At 58.9% G+C, this 19009-nt stretch overlaps 1 protein-coding gene and 1 long non-coding RNA gene across 24 annotated transcripts in view; one reads left to right on the forward strand and one right to left on the reverse strand.

The window, feature by feature from the left end:
• Window positions 1-19009, reverse strand: part of CLK3 (CDC like kinase 3) — a 45456-nt gene that overhangs the window by 21864 nt on the left and 4583 nt on the right. For 7 of the 23 annotated variants that reach the window (XM_070233507.1, XM_070233511.1, XM_070233520.1 and 4 more), the window contains 5 exons: window positions 15779-16108; window positions 15035-15165; window positions 2972-3123; window positions 2121-2337; window positions 117-213 (listed from right to left, as the gene is read on the reverse strand). In XM_070233507.1, the coding sequence (XP_070089608.1) occupies window positions 117-213; window positions 2121-2337; window positions 2972-3123; window positions 15035-15046 (478 nt within the window). In that variant the 5' untranslated portion in view covers window positions 15047-15165; window positions 15779-16108. Of the gene's footprint in view, window positions 1-116; window positions 214-2120; window positions 2338-2971; window positions 3124-5748; window positions 6392-6506; window positions 7493-15034; window positions 15166-15778; window positions 16109-19009 lie in introns of those variants that run through there. The other 16 variants (XM_070233543.1, XM_023653690.2, XM_070233540.1 and 13 more) reach the window with 12 other exon arrangements.
• On the forward strand, window positions 3398-7144 carry LOC138917398 (uncharacterized). The gene is made up of 2 exons (XR_011425348.1): window positions 3398-3748; window positions 4652-7144. It is a non-coding gene; the product is annotated as an uncharacterized lncRNA (long non-coding RNA).

A 19009-nucleotide genomic window follows, 5' to 3' on the forward strand; every position in this document is an offset into this window, starting at 1 on the left:
ACTGGTGGCCCCGCTAAGGCGCCACGCGCACTAGAGGCCCCTCCGGGCAGGAGAGGTCTCATCTAACAAGGGGGGTAGAAAGTAGAGAGGTAAAGTTTTACGAAAGGTGGCTGTACATCGCTCTTGGAGCCAATCGCCGATCCGGCACACCAGGTGGCCCTCCTTGTCATCTTCCACACTCCGGCTGCTGCGCTTACTGCTCTGTTGGCTTCTCTGCATGCACCGCCCCCCGAAACGCCATCCGACCAATCGCATGGTAGGCGGTTCCGATTGACAGATTGAGGTGTCAGTCAAAGGCAGAGGTGGAGACGGTGAGGAGCCGGTGGGTTGGTTGGTTGGATTTTCCAGATCCCAGCATTTCATAAGGCACACAGCATATATAACGATAGGGATATTGCAAGGGACACGTCAAGACACAAACTGACTTCAAAAACAGAAAAGTAAAAACAGCTACAGGTATGTAAAGAAAACTCGGACATTATCTAAGAGAAGGGCGCGGCAAACGCTCAGAAAGATGACCAGCCTCTGCTGCTGAGGGGCCGGGGCCGTGCGGAGAGCCACAGCCCTGACTCCCTCCTCCACTGAATCTCCCCTCCCGGACCCTCCCATGACGGCTTCAGCCAGAGCGAAGACGCAGTGATTCATGAACGGCGCAAGAAGGTGGCTGGCCCAGACTGGGTCCGATCATCCAGAATGGTCAGAGGACACTCTGGCTTCAGCTGCAGAATGCCCCGCCTGTCCTTGCCTGCCTCTGTTCGCATGTACAATCCTGAACGTGCCCGACAGCTGCCACTCAGAGCCAAGCTGCTACCTGCCCCCCAGACGGCATCCTTGGCCAGACTTAATATCACCATCCGAAACAGCCTTCCATCAGCAGCCCTTGTGCCACCAGCCACGAGCAGGGAAGGAGCCTGGGTCCCTCTGGGCCAGCTGACCTCCAGGCCCTCTACCATGATGGCCCGCACAGGCCCCGAGCCAGCTCCTGCCCTGGCCTTGGCACCCATGCTACTCATAGGCCAGGCCCATCCCGAGCCTCATGACAAGAGAAGGCACCAAAAAGAGAAGAAACAGAGCCACAGACCTGCACTGCCATCTGGTGGCAGTGGGTGGCAGTGTGCAGAGAGGCCACCAGGCCCTGCTGGGCACTTGCACAGTCAACCCTCAACCCATGGCCACTCAAAGAAGTCACAGGAGAGCTGGGCAGAGAAGATGCCTGGCCTCCTCCACTGGTTCCGCCACTACTCCTCATGGCCGGCGGGAGGGAATGAAGGAGGAAAGAGGGATGGGGAGGAGAAGAGAAGACAGACAACCTCAGGGATACACAAGTGGCTTTCCTTCACAGGGATCTGAGTGCAGTGTGGGCTCCTGGTCTCAGCAGAGATCTACACAACCTTCCAGGCTAGGAACACTGCCAGGCCCTGCTCTTGGCACGTGGCCTGCAACTGGATAAAGCCTGGGGCCGTGGACCTTTCTGTCATTTCTTCACATGCCCGTCACATAGGCAGCTCGTTCCCCTTGCCTTGATTGCCCCTCATGTGAAGAAGCTAGGCTGAAGAGGGCCTGGCAGGAGGTCAGAAGGGAAGCTCCCAGTCAGAGCTCACTGACAAGTAGACCATCCCGTACCCGTGGGCACTCCAGCCTCCAGACCTTTGGGGAGGGGTGTGGAGATGAGACTGCAGAGGTAGGTGGGTGCCATCCACACCAGTCAGAGCACTCAGCTCCATGTGGAGGCAATCTGTGGGTGGGAAGGACCAGGCCATACAGCTCCAGACCACATACCAGCAACCCTATTAGGATCCTTACGAAGTGTCCACAGCCACCTGCACCATGTGGCCTGTGCCTGAAGCAGTGTGGAGACACAGAGAGGCCAGGGGCCAGTCAGCGCCGGACGGAGCCAGAGCCCCTATCGCTGCCACTGCCAATGGGCCAGAAGATAGAGGAGCCGGGCGCGCTGTTCAGCCCTGCACCTGGACTAGACAACACATACACACACACATGCACGCACACCAAATGCGCGTGCGCAGGGCTGGCAGTACTCACCCAGACCAGCCAGCCTGAGAGAAGGCTAGAAAGAGATGAGGCCTTTAAGCCCCAGCCAGCGCACTCTGGCCACCACTCACCGAGGAGGCGCTGCTACAAGACCTGGTGCGGCGTTTGTGGCAGTGGTGGGCATGCTTGCGGGTCCGGTATGGCTCCCTCTCCCGTGACCGCCGACGATGATGGGAACGTGAAGACCCATAGCAGTCGTCTCCAAAGGATGGGCTCCGCTCTTCACACCGGTATGTGTCGCTGTCACGGCGCTCCCGGTATCTCCGCTGGTAGGGCAGGCGGTCATGGCTGCCAAGAGGGGGATGGGGACACTGGTCAGACGGGGCCCTTCCTCCCACTAGCCAGGTTTCTGCTACCAGGCAAGAGGTGTGCGGTGGAGCCCCTTGTGCAAGGGGCTCACAAGGGTAGCCTGCTGGAGCAGAGGCCCTCAGGCTGGGGGATGTGGGGGAGGGGGGAAGTCCAACGTCAAGAACTTCAGCTACTGACAGCATCCCTCTAGTGCCACAGAAGGCAGAGCACAGTGAAGACGAAGGGAAGGTAAGCACGGCTGAGGGCCTCTGAGGGTTCCAACGCCCCGGAGCTCCCTGTGGCCTGCTGAGACTGTAATTTTGGTCCAGGGGCTGAGATAGAACCATGGACCAACCCCTGGAAAGGGCTGAGGTTACGTTCCAAATGCCCACCGAGGAAGGCTCAGAGGTTAGCAAGGGAGATGCTGGCCTAGAAAACAGGGAAATGTGTTGGGAGAGAAACAATTCAAGGATGGAGAAAGAAGGGGCAGCAAGGATAGCAGTGAATGCTGAGGCCAGGGATTGCAGGTGAGATCAGGAAGAAACCCGAAGAGGACAAGGCAGTGATCGAGGTGCAGCCACAGAAGCGGCAGTCACCTGAAGGAGCCCTTCCTTCTGACCTAGTTCCCTCTCACCTTCTGGACCGAGATCTCCGGGGTGGAGGCTCTCTTCGAGATGGGTATCGCAGTCTGCCTTCATGCTCCCGACTGTAAGACCTCCTCCTCTTCCATCGGTAGCTCAGGTACGGGTCTGGCTCAGGGGAGCGGTATCGCTTACAGTGATGCATCTAGGCCACGAGAAATAGAAAGCCCTGCTAAACACACAGCCAGCCACCTCCAGCCACAGGGCTGCTCAGGCAGCCTAGGCGCTCCTGAAGAAGAGGCCCATTGTTCTGTTTAGGGGTAGCCCCTCCCAGCGGTTTATGAAGTGAGGAAGAACTCTGAGGTCACACTGGTCAAACAGCAGACAATGGGTAACACCCTTCTCTGCCAGTGAACAAACAAACAGCTGCCTCCCCAACACAGCATCATTGGCCTGGTGGCCTGAGCACTCAGGGAACTGGGCGAGCCAAGACAGGTGCTGAGGTGGAACATGCGGCGGCGGGGGGCGGGGGGGGAGTTGTTGAGCACCATCACAGGAGACCAAGGTCAAGGAAAAATGGGAGGCTCCTGCACTCAATTCCCTCCTGCCTGTCTGCAGGGGCCTATGAAGTAACTGCTGTGTCAAGCCAGAGGCCAAAGGGCTGTTGGCAGGAAGCCAAAACACAGGAACAAGGGGGGAAGCCCTCAAGTCTGAGAAGCCAAGTTGCCTGGCTGAGGCCCTGAACTGGACCCCACATAATAGAACAAGGACCACAACTCAGTGTGAAGAGCCACAGGCAGAAACAAGATGATCAGCCCTTGGAGAAAGAGGTACACAGGGTCTCACAAACCTTCCCTAGCCCACCTGAGGGTCTGTCCAAGCAGACATGGGGGTCTGTCCAGCTTTTGCTGGTCTATACAGTCTTAGCACCAGTAAAGATGCCAGGGTCCTCAGAGCGTCCAAGTATCTTGCCCAATGCCTATTTAGCATCCTCAGACCTCTGCAGCACCATGCCAGGCAGTGCGTTACCTCTATCCAACAGTATCACTAGTGTACCCTCTCCTGCGCCCATCTCAGGAGTAGCCAGACGGTTGGCTGTCTGGCAGGCTTGTGTGCTAGGGAGGCAGGCCAAAAGGGCTTCACCTCACTATCCCCATTCAACAGGGACTTCTATCCGCCACAGGAAATTGCCAGGATGGATCAGCCACCAGCTGAGAAAGATGGCTATGTGAGGCCAGCTCCCTGTTCCACCCACACCGAAAACCCTGACATTGCCTCCAGGGGAAGGCTAAGCCAGAGATCGTGGCCAGCCTCTCTGACAACCTCCAGTGGTAGTCAGTCCTGGGCTCGCCTGACCAAGCACATTTTGGACAAACCCAGAGAGGCTACCCCATCTCATGAGAAGGGTTTGTCAGGGGCAGAGCACAATGGCTCCCCTTGCATGAGCAGGACAGTGAGGCCTATCTGACCAAAGCCCTGGGAGCTTTTCCTTGATCCTGATCTCCTTGATCAAACTTCTCCTTGATCTTCCTTCTCCAAGATCCTGATCCTGAGATGCCCTCAATCTCCCCATCAGCAGGTGTCTTCCCCGTCCACTTGGAAGTCCAAGCCCCCGTGATCCCTGGAGATAAATACTATGTAGAATCACCGAGAGCTCCTCAAGAGCTTAGACTGCTCTTCTGTTTTGATGTTCAGCTGACTAATGTTTCACTGTTTTTCTGTGATGACCCTAGGTCAGGTGCCCAAGCTATGGAACAAAGGCGCTATCTCACATCTCACTAAGTGACATGGAAAATGCTCTGGTGGCCAAGGCAGAAGCCCTGCCCATCCTCACTGTGCAGACAAAGCACCAGAGCTGGAGAACACAGTCTAGTCCACACTAGGCCAAAGACTCCCTTCTGGGACCTAAACGATCTTATGTTCACACATGTTCACATTAGTAGAAAGAAAACAGCTTCAGTCAGATAGATGTCAATCTGAATCCTGGCACTGCCACTTCCTAGCTGTGTGCCTTCAGGCAAGTTATTAAACTACTCTGACCTCCAGCTTCCTCTTGCGACAAGAGAATAGTAATTTCTTACAGGGTTCTGCAAAGATTAAATTATGGCACTCCTTTAAGTACATGTGTCACACATGCCTTTAGGTCAAATGCCTAGCACAGGTCTGGGCCCACAAGAAATACTGAAGGAACAGTAAAAAAGTTCCAAAGTCCCTTCCAAAGTGTGCAAGGAGAGCTCTAGGTAGAAAATCCTTAACTAAATCCCAGTAATGCCACTTCCTGAGCTCGTGACCTTATACGAGTCACTCTAGGCCTTGGTTACCATACCTGGAAAATGGAGATAACAACACCTCCCAGCCAACTTGGCAAAGAAGACAAATATGAGAGCTATAAAGTACCACACATAAAGCAATCATAGAGGAGATAACCTCTCCTTTAACATATCCTAGACAGGTGAAATACTGGAAATACTAGATGCCCCTGATTATCTTCCCAGCCAGGGCTCTAAGGCTCACTTCTCTTCAATTATCTCTGATTCTCTGAGACCACAGCAAACGGGTTATTTAAAAATGCTAAAAGCCACAATTATGCTCCAGAGAGCTCTGCTCTGCAAAATGAAGAAAAAGATAATGTCAAGGAAACCAGGCCGAGAATGCCAGCTTTTCTCTGAGCACAGGCCTAGCTGGCTTCTCATTTGCTGTTCCTGGCCAGAGAACTGGGCAGACAAGAAGAGTAGCCAGCCAGGTCAGCGGCTGCCCTCCCGGATGCCAGCCACCCCAGCGCCCCACGGTTATTTTTGGCTGACGCTGCCCCACCACTGCAACCTCAAACCTGCCACCTTGCATGCTGCCACCACCGGGTGAAACGCTCCTCCTTTTCAAGGGCACGGAGGAGGGAAGCTGGAAGGCAGCCAACTCCGCCTCGACGGGGGCCTGGCTCAGGCAATTCCCACCCCAGCTCCACACCAAGCCACCCGCACCCGGAACTAAAGCACAGAGACTCCCGAGCCGGGGAGCAGCCAGGGCATTTGTACAGTCAGCTTGGCCAGGCCCCTCCCCCGGGCTGGAGCGGCTCCACAATCACAGCAAAACACGCAGGGAGCCCGGGGCCCTCGCTCGCGTCCTTTCCCGGAGCGTCGGGTCTCAGAGCCCCGTCCCCCATAACCGCCGCCAGTGGCAGCAAGGGAAGACCTGGGGGGCAGGGAGAAGGCCAGCCTGGGCCAGAATCAAACTCCAGGCCGCGCGGAAAGGAGTCGTCTGCGGAACACGCCTCGAAGGAGGCTGGGGGGGCCTGAATGCTCCTCCAGGCTATCCCGGGTAGGACCCCGACCCCATTCCGCGGGCAGGTGCAGGGCTGAAACTGGATCCCTGCAGGGACCTCAGAGGCCGCTCAGGCTCGGACTCCGACACCACGGGATCGAGAGGTCGGGGTGTGCGGTGACCGCGCTCCGGGGGAGAAGCGGCGGGTCAGGGGTGAGAGGTCGGGGCCGCGGTCTGAGCTAGGCCGACAAGGAGAAAGAACGAGAACAGGTCGACACCGAACCGAGAGCCCAGGGAACCGCACCCAGCGCGCCCGCACCGCCGACTCACCCCCCGCCACCGCCGCCCTCGCGGGCCCGGGCCCGCACTCACCGTCTCCCAGGCTCCGGCTGCAGCTAGGCCCCACTCCCCGCTCCGAGAGCCTCTTCCGCTTCCGGCTCCGGCCTCCGCCCGTGGCGGCCCCGCCCCCCACATGACGCAGCCGTCGCCAGCGCGGGCTCGACCCAGCTCAGTGGCTTGGCCGCTCTAGCCCCCGACTCGAAGGCTCTGGAGGACCCGTCTTCTCCGCCCCGGTCGGTGCGGCAGCTGTGCAGACTGGTTCCGGGAGAGCCCAGGGGACGTCCCAGGCCGCGGCCCGCCCCGCGCCGTGTTGCGACGCACGTAGGCCCCAAGGACGCGACAGGGGCGCTGTCCTCCGCCGGCGGGCGCTAGGAGCCGGAAGGTGGAGCCCCGGCCCGACCGGGGGCTGGCCCGCTCTGCCGCCCCGACCCCGCCTGTGCCCGCCAACCCTTGCTGCGCGCGGGGAGGAGGGCATTGTTTTCGCTGTCTCCTCGGTAAGAACCGGGAGGACTTTGAACGCTCGCCCGGTGCCGGGGCCCCGGAGGGCGCTAAAGACTATGGAGGTCTGTGCCCGAGGCTCGGGAAGGCGGTCACGACTCGGTTACGTGAAAGAAGCAAATGAGACCTTATTCTCTTTGTGTGTGTGTGGGGGGGGGGGGGGGGGTGGTTTTAAAGCCATGGCGGCACGCCCAAGCTTCCATATGCACGCAGAGCAGTGTCTGGGAAGCCGCCCGAGAGCCCCGTCGGCAGGGCCTCGAGGGACGGGGTCTGGGGTACAGGGGGCTCCCTCTCCTTGAGCACAGCAGGAAAAGGGCCAGCGTCGGTTCTCAGTTCATAAAGCCCGAGCCCTGCCGCCGTCAGGCCCCCCTCGCCATCTCTCGGAGGCACTCGACGACTCCTCTGCCGAGGCCGCGAGCGTGGGGTCCTCAAAGCCCCTCCCACCTCCTGTCCCGCGTCGGTGAGGGCGGGATAACGAGGCCCCTGTTTTCCGGATGAGGAAACAGAGGTCGAGTCCTTTGGGAGACCTCACGGCTCGCGGACGTCCCCTCAGCGACGCGGGCGGGAGCTGCCCCTAATTGCCCCCACGCCACGCAGGGGCCGGAGCAGGAGGGTGGGGCCCTGCCCCCGGGGCGACTCCGTCGGGCCGCCAGCTGTCCCCTGCGCCGCGGGGGCCGTCCGCCAGCCCCCGCCCTGCCCCCGGAGGGCTGGCGCGACCCCGACATGGGGCGGCGTCTCCCCGCCCGGGCGGCGCGGTCCGGGCGCAGCCCCCGCTCCCGAGGGCCGGCGGGCTTTCTAGTCGTTAGCTTCTGGCTCCCCTCAAACTGGGATCCGAAGGCGTGGCTTGAGCGGGTGCCTAGTACCCCCCAAATCTCCGTGAGCCCTGCTCGAAGGAAACAACCGAAGCTAAGTAAAAACGGATCCTTGCTCCGCTAACGCCCACTCCTGCCCGGCTCCTGGTCCCCTTCCCACCCGATGCACCCGCCCCCCAATATAGAAATTCAGGAGCCGCTTCCAGGGCGCAGCGCGCGACCGAAAGCCCGGTTGTGCTGCCCCGATTTCGCCCCCTCGGGTCCCGCCTCGGGCCGGCGCTTCCGAGTCGCCCTGCTTGCCCGGCTCCAGTGCTTGGTCCTCGGCCGCGGCCACGCTAGCGGGGGTCCCTCTCAGGGTTTCATGCACTCGGAGGGGCGGGAGGACGCTCGTGTGTCCTCCTCCCACCGTTTGGTGTTGCCTGCGGTTTCCATGGCTCCTGGAAGCCAGGACCGTGTCGGCAGCTGAGGGCAGAGGAGCTCAGAGAGGCTCCTGTCCCCAGGGCTGGGGACCGGGCTCTGAGGGGCTCCGTTGGACCCAGCTTCCCACTAGCCCTCCCGCCATCGAGAACCCAGGAGTCCCTGCCTCCCAGAAACGAAGCAACTCTCTTTTTCTGAAGTGGTGTAGGAGCCCTCTCCCAACTCCTCTCCAAAACCTGCAGCCCAGCAGCTGTCCTGCCCGAGATTCTTCCATTAGAGCTTCATTCTTTTGTCTCTTTATTCCTAAAAGAACTCACACCTTGAAGAAAGAGAGGCAGAGATTCAGATAGGCCCTTGGAAAAAGATCTACCCTGAGGTGAAGTTTGGCTAACTCCCCCTTCACCCCCTCATTTCTCCAGTGCTGGACGGCTGACACCTTGGCACTGGAGCCTGGGGGGCGCAGGGGGTGGGCTCTGGAGGAGGCCTGCTCCACAATCCTCTGCCCCTCAGGCCCAAACTATTTCCCAGGCCTCAACCATTGTGCCCACCGAGTCTCTTCTGTGTGGGCTGAGAACTGCAGCGTGATTCCCAGGCACCAGGGACACACCCCTGCCCTGTGCCCTGCCACCAGCCACTTGCCCTTCTTGATCTCCCCTCTACCCCTCTGGCTCAGCTCACTGCCCCCTCCAGGCCCCAGCTTCCCTGATCCCTCCTCTTCCTGCTGCCCTTGCTCTCTCCTTCCTGCTACATCCATTGTGCCTTCTCTGGGGCAGTTAATTCACCTTCCCGCCTAAGCCCCAGGGTCACCCCTAGAAAGCCTTCCTGGGGGCCCCAAGGGAGCGTCAGACTCCCCTTCCCTGTCCTCACACAGCACTCTGTAGCTGTGCTTTCCTCTGTGCTGGCTGCGCAAACTCAACAGTCTGCCCTGTGCCACTCCCCACTCCAGCAGGCCATGAGCCCCTCCAAAACCAAGCCAGCAGAGCTCGAGTTCTCAGTGAGGGCTGGCACTGCCGTGCAGAGCCCCCATTTCTAAATGGGAAGACAGAGCACCCAGCCAGGAGTTGTGCATGCTGCGCCAGGGCATGGGAGGTTGGCATAGGGGCCAGTTCTCATGGTCCATTTCGGAGAGGCCTTGTATGGTGGTGAAATGGAAGACAGCTCAAGAGGGGACTACAGGAATTGGCCTGGAGTCAGGGGAGAGGAGAGAGTTAAGGTGTCTAGAGGGGAGAGGGCCTGTCGGGGGGGGGGGGCCGCCATCCTGAGTGGGGAGCAGGGGGCAGGTCTGAGAATGTGAGCAGTGGGCAAGTCAGTTAGAGGGTCAGGGGGAGCTCAGCCCAGTACACCTTCTCCTCAGGGGATGCCCTCTTCCTGTGTCCACACATTGCTCGGGCAGGTGCCTGGTGTCCCAGGCTGTGGGTAGGGAGACAATGGTAGAATCCTGACACCTATACCCGGGAGGTGAAGTGGGAGGGGGTAAGGAGGAGTGGGGTAAGAGGTAACACCAGCTGAGCAGCCCCTATCTACACCGTGAGTTCCCTTACCAAGCTGGTGGGGCATGGCGGTCGGGGCTCCCACCTTACAGCTGAGGTTCTGGAAGCCAGAGAAGTACCCAGCGGTGACTTGATTTGAGGGCTCTGACTCCTACATCAGAGCTGAACTACGGTGTCCCCCAAATGTTCCCCTGACCCCTGCCATTTCCAGACTCCCACACTGGGAAGGGGAGCAGCAGGGGTGGGGGAGCATGGGCCCAGTTCACGGTGGACTCCCTGTATGACCTGGGGCAATCGATCTCCCCTTCTGAGCTTCAGTCCCACCTCCCCAAACGGGAGAAGCTTGGTTGTTCAGCAAGTGGCCGGACTATAGTCAGCACCCAGCTCCTGGAACCTGCTGGAACTGAGAACTGTTTAGTGGGGTTGAGGCTGGTATTGGTTTGAAATCTCAACCACCAGGGAAAATCCTGGGCCATGCAGTTGGGGTTGAAGGGTTTAAGTGCATGCGCAGCCCCAGGGCCTCGGTTGCCACATCTCAGGAGGGGCCTCAGAGGCTGGTGCTCTGGGAGAGCAGGACTGTGCCAGCTCCAGGGGCTACCATCTGCCCTGCTCTCAGGACCTACTGAGGCAGAGCCCCATGGACCTGATGCCTGGCCCCGCCTGTTGTCCTCACTGTCACTTCTGGCCACTGGACTGTGCCTGCCCACCGAGCCCCCCTGAAAGGCCTGCCAGGTGAGCGTGGGGAATGTGGGCACAGCAGCCCCTGGGGCCGGGCTGAAGCACAGCTCCTGTCTTCCTGGTAGGTGCTCAGACAGGGTCCCTGAGCAGGACAGGAGGCAGTGAGAGAAGGACCTGTGGGTGTGGCTGGCAGACAGCAGAAGGCAGTGGGCCGACCTGGCTGGCCACCCTCCGGCGGCACTGGACACCCTGTCAGAGCAAGCACAGGTGCTGCAGAGGCGAGAACGCGAGCTGGGACTTGGCAGGGCCCAGTGTGAACTGCTGGCTCTGAAGCAGAAAATGAGGCTCCCGTCCTCTCTCCTTGACCTTCCTTGCTTGTCCGCAACCCCTGGGAGGTCCCTTGAGCTAGCAAAGTCCCCTTACCAGGCTGAACCACATCTGGTGTCATGTTCTCAGAAAGAAGGCTTGTCAGGGTCTGGGACACCCAAAGGAAACAGAGGGTAATCGAGATCCCAACAGGGCTGCTGTGCTGAACAGTGTCCTCTCTGTGAATGGCACCCCTTGGAGGCGTGCAGGGCATTGCGTCGTGTGACTAGGGGCACTGGATGAAGGCAAAGGGCCCTGTGGGGCCCTGCCCCCCACCCCAGAGAGAGTTGGAGGGAGATGGCTGGTTTTAGCTCAGTGGACAGAAGAGTTTCCTCAGAAGCCCAGTGGCCTCTGGTGAAAGTTGCACTCCCCAGGGAGAACGAGGGGGCTATGCAAACTGAGACTTCTAGGGGAGCATCCCTGCCCCATGTGAGAGTGTGGACAGCGCCACTCTCACAGTGTGATGGCCTAGATACTTAAGCCTTTAGTGACCTGGGGATCTCAGCCCACAGCTGACCCTCCTAGAGCCACTGCTCCCTACCAGGCCTCAGGGGACCCAGGGGACCCAGTTGACAGCCTGTCTCCTCATGCCTGCCCACTTTCTGGCATTCCATGACAGCGTCCAAGGTCTTGTTGCTGGAGCTCCAAAGCCATCAGCAGCTGGGGTGGAGAAGGGAAGTGTTTCAGGTCCAGCTGGGGGTGGAGGGTTGCACATCTGGTGCCTGAGTGATAATAGCTGGGCAGCCTCTCAGAGCCATGGGACACAGTCCCTTGTGTACAAGCCAGGGCACAGGTCCATGCTGGGCCGTCAGCTGGGCCCCTGGCTGGGTTTATCACAGCTGGTGGAGCAGGCAGGGCCCTGTGGAGTCAGCCTGCTTTATCAGAGGCCGCAGACACTGCCATGCCTTAAAGCGGGTGGAGAGTAGGCAGGGCCAGCCCTCTGCAGGGGCTCCATGCTGCCTTCAGCCCTACCCACAGCAGGTGGAACGCTCCCTGGCCCACCTGGAGCAGGAGAGGCACCAGCTGCGGGGATCTCAGGGACAGGAGTGGAGGAGGCCAAGACATAGAAGACAAGTGAGGGTGCTGGGAGATGGGGAGGGGCAGAGTGACAGAGGACAGGCAGATAGACCCTTCTGTCCCCAGGATCCTGCTACTGTAGACAGAAGTGGAAAAGGCCCAGCGGTGTTTGGACTAGATGAGCCGACAGCCCCTTGGCCCAGACCCCAGCCTGGGGCCCCCTGGGGTAGGAATGACCCCAGAGCCCCCTCTAAGCGGGTGCATGGCAGGGCCCTGACCACTGACCCTGCCGCACCTTTGGCCCTGTCCCATACTGCATTCTCTGGTCTTCACTCTTGGAGCAGTAGCTGGGGAAGGAGGCTACTGTGTCAGGTACTGTACAGAGGCTTCTATTCTGCCACCAGCTGGAACAGCCCAGAGACCCACCCACACATGCACATTTGAGAAGACCCTGAGATCATCTAGCTAACTCTCCTCCTAGTTCAGATGGGAAAACAGAGCCCAGAGGGTAGGGAAGAGCTTCTACAGGGTCATAACAGCATGGTCTGGAGGCTGAGAGGAGAGCCCAGGATCCTGGACTGAGTATATCTGCAGGAGATGCTGGCGCCAGGCACGCAGGGCCAGGAGCAGAGATCGGATGGGGATGGGGCCCAGGTACGTCAGGGCCCAGATGGAGTCTCAATGGGAGCAGCTGAGACCCTTACCTAGGCTCAGGACACAACCTTCCTGCAGGAGCGGTTGCTGATGCTCACCCAGGTAGGTCAACACAGATGACAGGGTCAGCCCCGCAGGGAACGCAGGGCTGCAACTGAGCCAGGCTGTGCCCACATGTGCCAGGGGACAGAGAAGCAGGGGAGCCTGGGCTCTGTCTTTGGGGGATTCTGAATTTGGGGGAGGGGCTCTAGGGGTACCATGGAAAAGACAATGACCAGGAGGGACAGATTGGAGCAGGGCCTCCACACAACTCCAGGGAGCACATTCACACCGTGGTCCACTAAAACAGCACCCTCTGGTGGTGTGCAGCCAGGTACTGGCTAGCCTTAAATCGTTTGCTCCAGATTGAAGCCTGGAGTTTAGAGAAGCCTCTGTGGGCTGGGGTAATCGGAGAAGGCCTCCTGGAAGGGTTGAGCCCCAGAGGACGAGGAGATCAGAGGCTCTGGGAGGAGGAGACTGCATCGGTAAAGGCCTGGGAGCTAGCTTGTGCAGACAGATCCCAGCCAGATGAGGCCCACAGGCCTGAAGGAGACTAAGCCATCACTCCGTGTGGAGTAGGGTCTTCACAGGTGAATAAAAGACTCTCGGAAGAGCTGGGCCAGAACCACCAGCGACTAGGGGTCTGCTTGGAGCAGCCGCCGCAGCTGCAAGGGGAGCAGACGGTGTTGGAGGGCCGCTTGCAGACCCTGGAGGCAGAGTGGGCCAGGCTGCTGGGGGAGAAGTCAGTGCGGCTGCAGTGCTGGGAGTGGCCCCTGGCGGGGACACCTGGCAAGTGGCTGCTCCAGCCCACCCCCCAGAGTGTCCAAGCCAGGCTGGGCTGGGGTCCTGCTCTCACACTGGGTGAGAGGGCCCTGTGGGCAGGAGGTGGGCCAGCCTCTGCCACCAGCTGGAACAGCCCAGAGACCCAAACTCTGAATCACATGGCCAAAGCCACTTCCACTCCCTTCCCCAGGTATCAACACGCCTGGCTGTCACATTCTGGCTCTTTTATGGGCGCGTGTGGAAAATCTTTCAGCTGCAACAAGTCCTGTCTCCCCTCCACGTGGCTGAGTCCCTCTGCAAGCCCAAGGCCAGGCTTGGGGGAGGTGAGATAACCTTAGCTGCTGGGCTCAAGTCAAGATGTTTGGGAGTGGAAGTGCCCAGGACAGGGGGTTTCATGTGTGCAGGGAGCCATGAAGGAGATGTCTCTGCCCCAGTCCCATCCCAGTCAACAAGACATAGTGAGGGGAGCCGACCCCGTGGCCAAGTGGTTAAGTGCGCACGCTCTGCTTCGGTGGCCCAGGGTTTCGCCAGTTCAGATCCTGGGCGCAGACATGGCACCGCTCATCAGGCCATGCTGAGGTGGCATCCCACATGCCACAAATGGAGGGACCCACAACTAAAAATATACAACTATGTACCTGGGGGCTTTGGGGAGAAGAAGGAAAAATAAAATCTTTTTTAAAAAAAAGACGACATAGTGAGGACATCCATGCCACTTGGAAAGAAATCATTGAAAATGGCGTGGGGGCGATCTAGGGGCCATGCTACATCCAGATTGCCCCATTTCTCCTAGCACACTCCTGGTCTAGGAGGTACCAGTGTTCCTCAGGAAAGAGCTACAGGAGGAAGAATCACATCCCAGGCTTCACGAGAAGGTGGGTGAGTACTGGAAGGCACGCTGGCACCAGGTGGCAGTTGGCTGCAATTTAAAGAGGAACTGCAGGGACTCCAGAGGCAGAATGAGGCCTGGCCTCCCCCGGTGGGTGCTCTCTGTCCACCCCTTTCCTCTCCATCCCCACAATCTCCTCCATTCTCTTCCCCACAGCCGTGTCTTTCCTACTGCAAGCCAATTAGTCTCTTCCCCCTTCTTAGGATGCCCCCTAGCTTTATCCTACCCTTTCTTCCCTTCTACCTCTTCCTCATTCTCCTCCATCAGCCACTCATTCACTCATTCAGCATGCAGTCACTGAGCATCTGCTACATGTCTGGCCTGTGCACAGGACAACCAAAGTCGTATCAGACTGCTCTTCATCCCCAAAAGCTTATGGTTTGGGTCACACGGTCATTGAGCAGGCAATTACAATTTAACATGCCTCATGAGGGTAGAGACACATGGGAGCTGAGAGCAGGGGCAGCAGAGAGGAAAGTTCTCCCCAGAAAGGGTGTTTCTGAGCTTCTGAACCCTCACCGAAGGAGGAACAGGCATCTTCCAGGAGTGAAGGAATGAAGGGCATCTCAGCAAAAGGGAGGAGCATGTGCAAAGGCCCAGAGAGGAGAGACGTGGAGGTGGGGCTCTTGTAAATAGTCCCTGACCCAGTAAGAAGTGGAGGGGGTGAGGGGTTACTTGAAATGCGGGACAGAGGCCAGAGCAAGGGCTCTGGTATCCCATGTCCTGTCCACCAACTCCAACTCCAGCTTGGTGACTGCCTCCTCCTGGCCTGTGTCCTCCTTTAGTCTCCTGAGCAAATGTATGTGTGCACAGGCAGGCAGACAGACAGACAGACGGATACCCCCCCCCCCCCAAAAATACCCATCAGACACTCACCCAGAGACACATGCACGGGCTCCCAGATGTGCACACCCGGAGACACAGAGAAACAGATACAGACGCCAAGGAGGTGGCTGGGAGCCCCAGGGATGTGGAGTTGTGAGGTCCTGTGGAGCTGCTCTGTGGACCTGGAGGGAAGGAGCGGGAGAGGAGGCCTCAGCAGCCGCACTTAGCTGGCCTCGGGCCTCATGAAAGGTGGAGTTGGTCTGAACCAGGGGTCCAGAACTGTGCTCCGAGAGAGCTGTCAGTTCCTTAAGGAAGCAAATTTGCAATGATAGTCTGCAACTGTACATTTGTACGGAAAAAGATCTTGGGTTTTTTTCTCTTTCTCATCCCTGACCCCTGGGGCTTGGAGGTTGTCTTCTCAGGGCCTGGAGGGACTCTATTCTTTATGGGGTGTGCACGCCAGTCAGTTTGGGGGTCTGCAGTGGACTATGTGCTGGGCCTTCAGAGCAGACTCAGGCTCTGGGAAGGAGGTGGCGCCAGGTGAGCCCTAAGCAAGAACATGCAAATGACCCATAAACTAGTGCCAATTTGGGCCCCAACTGCAGGGCCTTCTTTCAAGGGCCCTTGCCCCTCAGGGATGTCAAGCCATTTCCCCTCTCTCTCCAGTCCCCAGGGAGGCCTGCCTTCTGTGAGCAAGTGGGTGCCCCAGGCCCTGGGCTTGTCCAGGGTGACCTAGAATTCAGCTCTGGGTGATGAGCAGGGTCCTGCGGGGAGTGACTGATGGGCCAAACTTACAGCAGGGCAGAGGCTCTCAGGAGACACAGCAGCAGCTAGATGCGGGCCAGACGCTGCATCTACATCTGGCTGGCAGGGGGTGGAAGGGGCTTCCACGGCCCCCAGCAGTCTTCATCTTCAGTCCCATCCTCAACCTCAAGCTCCTTCCACCCGGACCCCCTCTGGGTCTCTCCCTCAGTCTGTGTTCCTCTTCAATCCTAGGATTCTGTGGTCTTTACTGTCCCCAAATTAGTAGTTAAGATTGTGGGCTGAGGAGCCTAAATACTCCTGGCTCCACGTTATACTAGCTGTGTGACCTTACGCAGGTCACTCCACCTCTCTCGGCCCCATCTGTAAAAAGAAACAAAAAGTGAGAACAATAACAGTTCTCCATCAGCTGGCTGTGAGGGTTAAATTCAACGAGCATGTAAAAGGCTCAGTGCAGTGCTCAACACATGGCATGCAGGCATAAAATGTTAGCTGCCGCAGGCACGGCCGCTTTGAGGCCAAAGTCCCCTTCTAAGTCAGGGTTCCTTTGGATCCCATTCACCCTCTGTGGTAGTTTGCTAGGGCTGCCATAATGAAGCACCACAAGGTGGGCGGCTTCAATGACAGGAACTTCCTGTCTCACAATCTGAAGGCTGGAAGTCTGAGATGAAGCTGTTGGCAGGGCTGGTTCCTTCCGAGGGTTGTGGGGGAGACTCTGTTCCTGCCTCTCTTTGGCTTCTGGTGGTTGTCGGCAGTCTTTGACATTCCTTGGCTTGTGGATGTGTCACCCCCATCTCTGCCTTCATGTGCGCACAGCACTCTCCCTCTCTGCAGGTTCCTGTGTCCAGCTCTCCCTTTCTAAGACACCAGTTAGACTGGATTAGGGCCCACTCTGATGAGCCCATTCGAACCTGATTACTGATTACCTCTGTCTCCAAATAAAGTCACAGTCTGCGTTACTGGTGGTTAGAACAGAAACATGTCTTTTTTTGGGGGGGGGGGGGCACAGTTCAACCCATAACATCCTAATTTGCTTCCTTCTACCTTCCTGTTGGGGGGGTTGGGTGTGACTTGGGATCTCAGGGGCGCAGCTGTTCCTTGTCTCGTTTTTTTGTTTTTGTGTTTTTTTGAGGAAGATTAGCCCTGAGCTAACATCTGCCGCCAATCCTCCTCTGTTTTGCTGAGGAGGACTGGCCCTGAGCTAACATTGTGCCCATCTTCCTCTACTTTATATGTGAATGTGGGACGCCTGCCTCTGCATGGCTTGACAAGCGGTGCCATGTCTGCACCTGGGATCCAAACCGGCGAACCTCAGGCTGCCCAAGCAGAACACGCGAACTAAACCGCTGCACCACCAGGCCGGCCCCTCCCTGTCTCATTTTTAGGACCCTGATAGAGCGGCAGAGAGGCTGCAGCGTCCAAGAGAGGGGTCGCTGTGAGTAGTGGTGTGTGCCACTCAGTGACCCCCAGACCCCTTGTCTGCATCTGGGTGAGAGGCAGGCTGGGGTCCAGGCTGGAGATTGGGCTCCTCCCTGTGGGCCAAGCCCTGCCCAGACCCACAAGCCTGTGTGAGGGTGTCTGCAGGCACAGAGGATGAGGTGGGGGTCCCCTGAGATGGGGATGCAGTCTGCTCCTTCACTGCCTCTCCCTAGCCAGCAACAGGAGCAAGATGCAGGCTCTGGAGAAGGAAGACGACCAGATGGCAGCTGGGATCCAGAGGTGGGAGGTGGGGAGGAGCTGGGGGCTGCCTGGGGTGGGGTGAGGTGGGGCCCACCTGGGGTCAAGGTCCCCAATTCCCAATGACCCTAGAGTCTTCCTCAAACCTGAAGTCAGGACCTAGTGCAAAAAAGCAGGAGGCCTGGGCTCACTCAGTCACAGTCACCAGCCCCTTCCCCTCATGGGGCCTCAGCTTCCCTGTCTGTATAATGGGTCCCAACTCTGCCCTAGCCCCTGCCATACCTGGGGGCTCAGGTCCAGGAGTGGGGCCTCTTGGGCTGAGCTGCCCATCTGTCCACAAATGCACAAGAGCCTGTACTCCAGGTTGAACTGGATCCCTGGGGGCAGGAGCAGGGCTTTGGGGGCAGCTGGCACTGGAAGCTGCAGCATCAGCTGCTCGGGGTGAGGGTCAGGTGCCTTCAGATAAGTGTGGCCAGGCCTGCCCACACCCCAGGACTGGGACATGAGCAACTAGACAATCAAGCCAACCTAGAAGGAAGGCAAGCAGCCGAGGTGCTTCTGAGTCCTGACCACCTGCCCTCTTCCCAGAGGCGCAGCCCCCAGCAGAGCACCCAGGCACGAGCTCCCAGAGTCTGCACGTGAAAGGTGGGCTCCACTTCTGCCCCCAGCCCCCAGCCCCTGTGGAGTTCTGGGCCCAGCTTGGCTTCTCTCTGGGGACCAGACTGGCATTTATTGAGTGGGCATCAGCCAAGCCTGCTTCCCTCAGCCTCTAGCCCCACAGCCTGTCAGGGAGGCCGCCGTGGAATCCTCCCCGGGCCTCTCAAGCAGCAGTTTCCAAGAACACAGAGATGGGATTGTGGCTGGTGGCCTTGGGCAAGCCCCTTGCTGTCTCTGGGCCCAGGTCCCCATCTGTACTCTGGGAGTGGTGTACTCTGGGAGGGGTTCTGACCCTTAGTGATCCTATGACCCTGTTCAGTTTACCCACTGGGTCACTGTCCCTTGGTCACACTCTCTCCAGCTCTTTAGAACTGGGCCTGTGTCCCAGCCTACTGGCCCACTGGCCTCGGTTGGGCTGATGCTCAGAATGGGATGAGGATAAGGGGACACAGTCCTGCTGTCCCCACCACGCCTCAGGAGCTGCCAGAGTCAAGCCCGCAGAGGAGCCAGAGGAGTGTCCTGGGGGGGCCCACCAGGGGTGGAGGGGAGATCTCAGGGGCAGGCGGGGGCAGAGCTAATCAGTACCCCCCAGAAGGTGAGAGCTGCGCTGGGGTGGTCCGGGCTGCCCTCCCTCAGATCAAGTGGGGGACAGGGCTGGAGGTGGGGCCTTCCAGGCAGAGGGTTCTGTCTCCCTTTGCTGTGTGGACTGGACACTCTCAGACTACACTGGGCCCTTGTGACCAGGAACCAGAGGAGCTGAGACTGAGGCCACCCGGAGAGGTGAAGGTGCAGCTGAACCTGGGAGGGGGGGAGGGGATGGCACCTGGTTTGTTGGGACATCTTCACCCAGGGCCAAGACCTGAGCCTAGACCCATCCCAGGTGGACCTCCAGGCTGCCCTGCCCTAGCACTGTCTCGGGGTGGCCGTGAG

The sequence above is a fragment of the Equus caballus genome, chromosome 1 (assembly GCF_041296265.1).
Source record: "Equus caballus isolate H_3958 breed thoroughbred chromosome 1, TB-T2T, whole genome shotgun sequence".
Classification (NCBI taxonomy): Eukaryota; Metazoa; Chordata; class Mammalia; order Perissodactyla; family Equidae; genus Equus; species Equus caballus.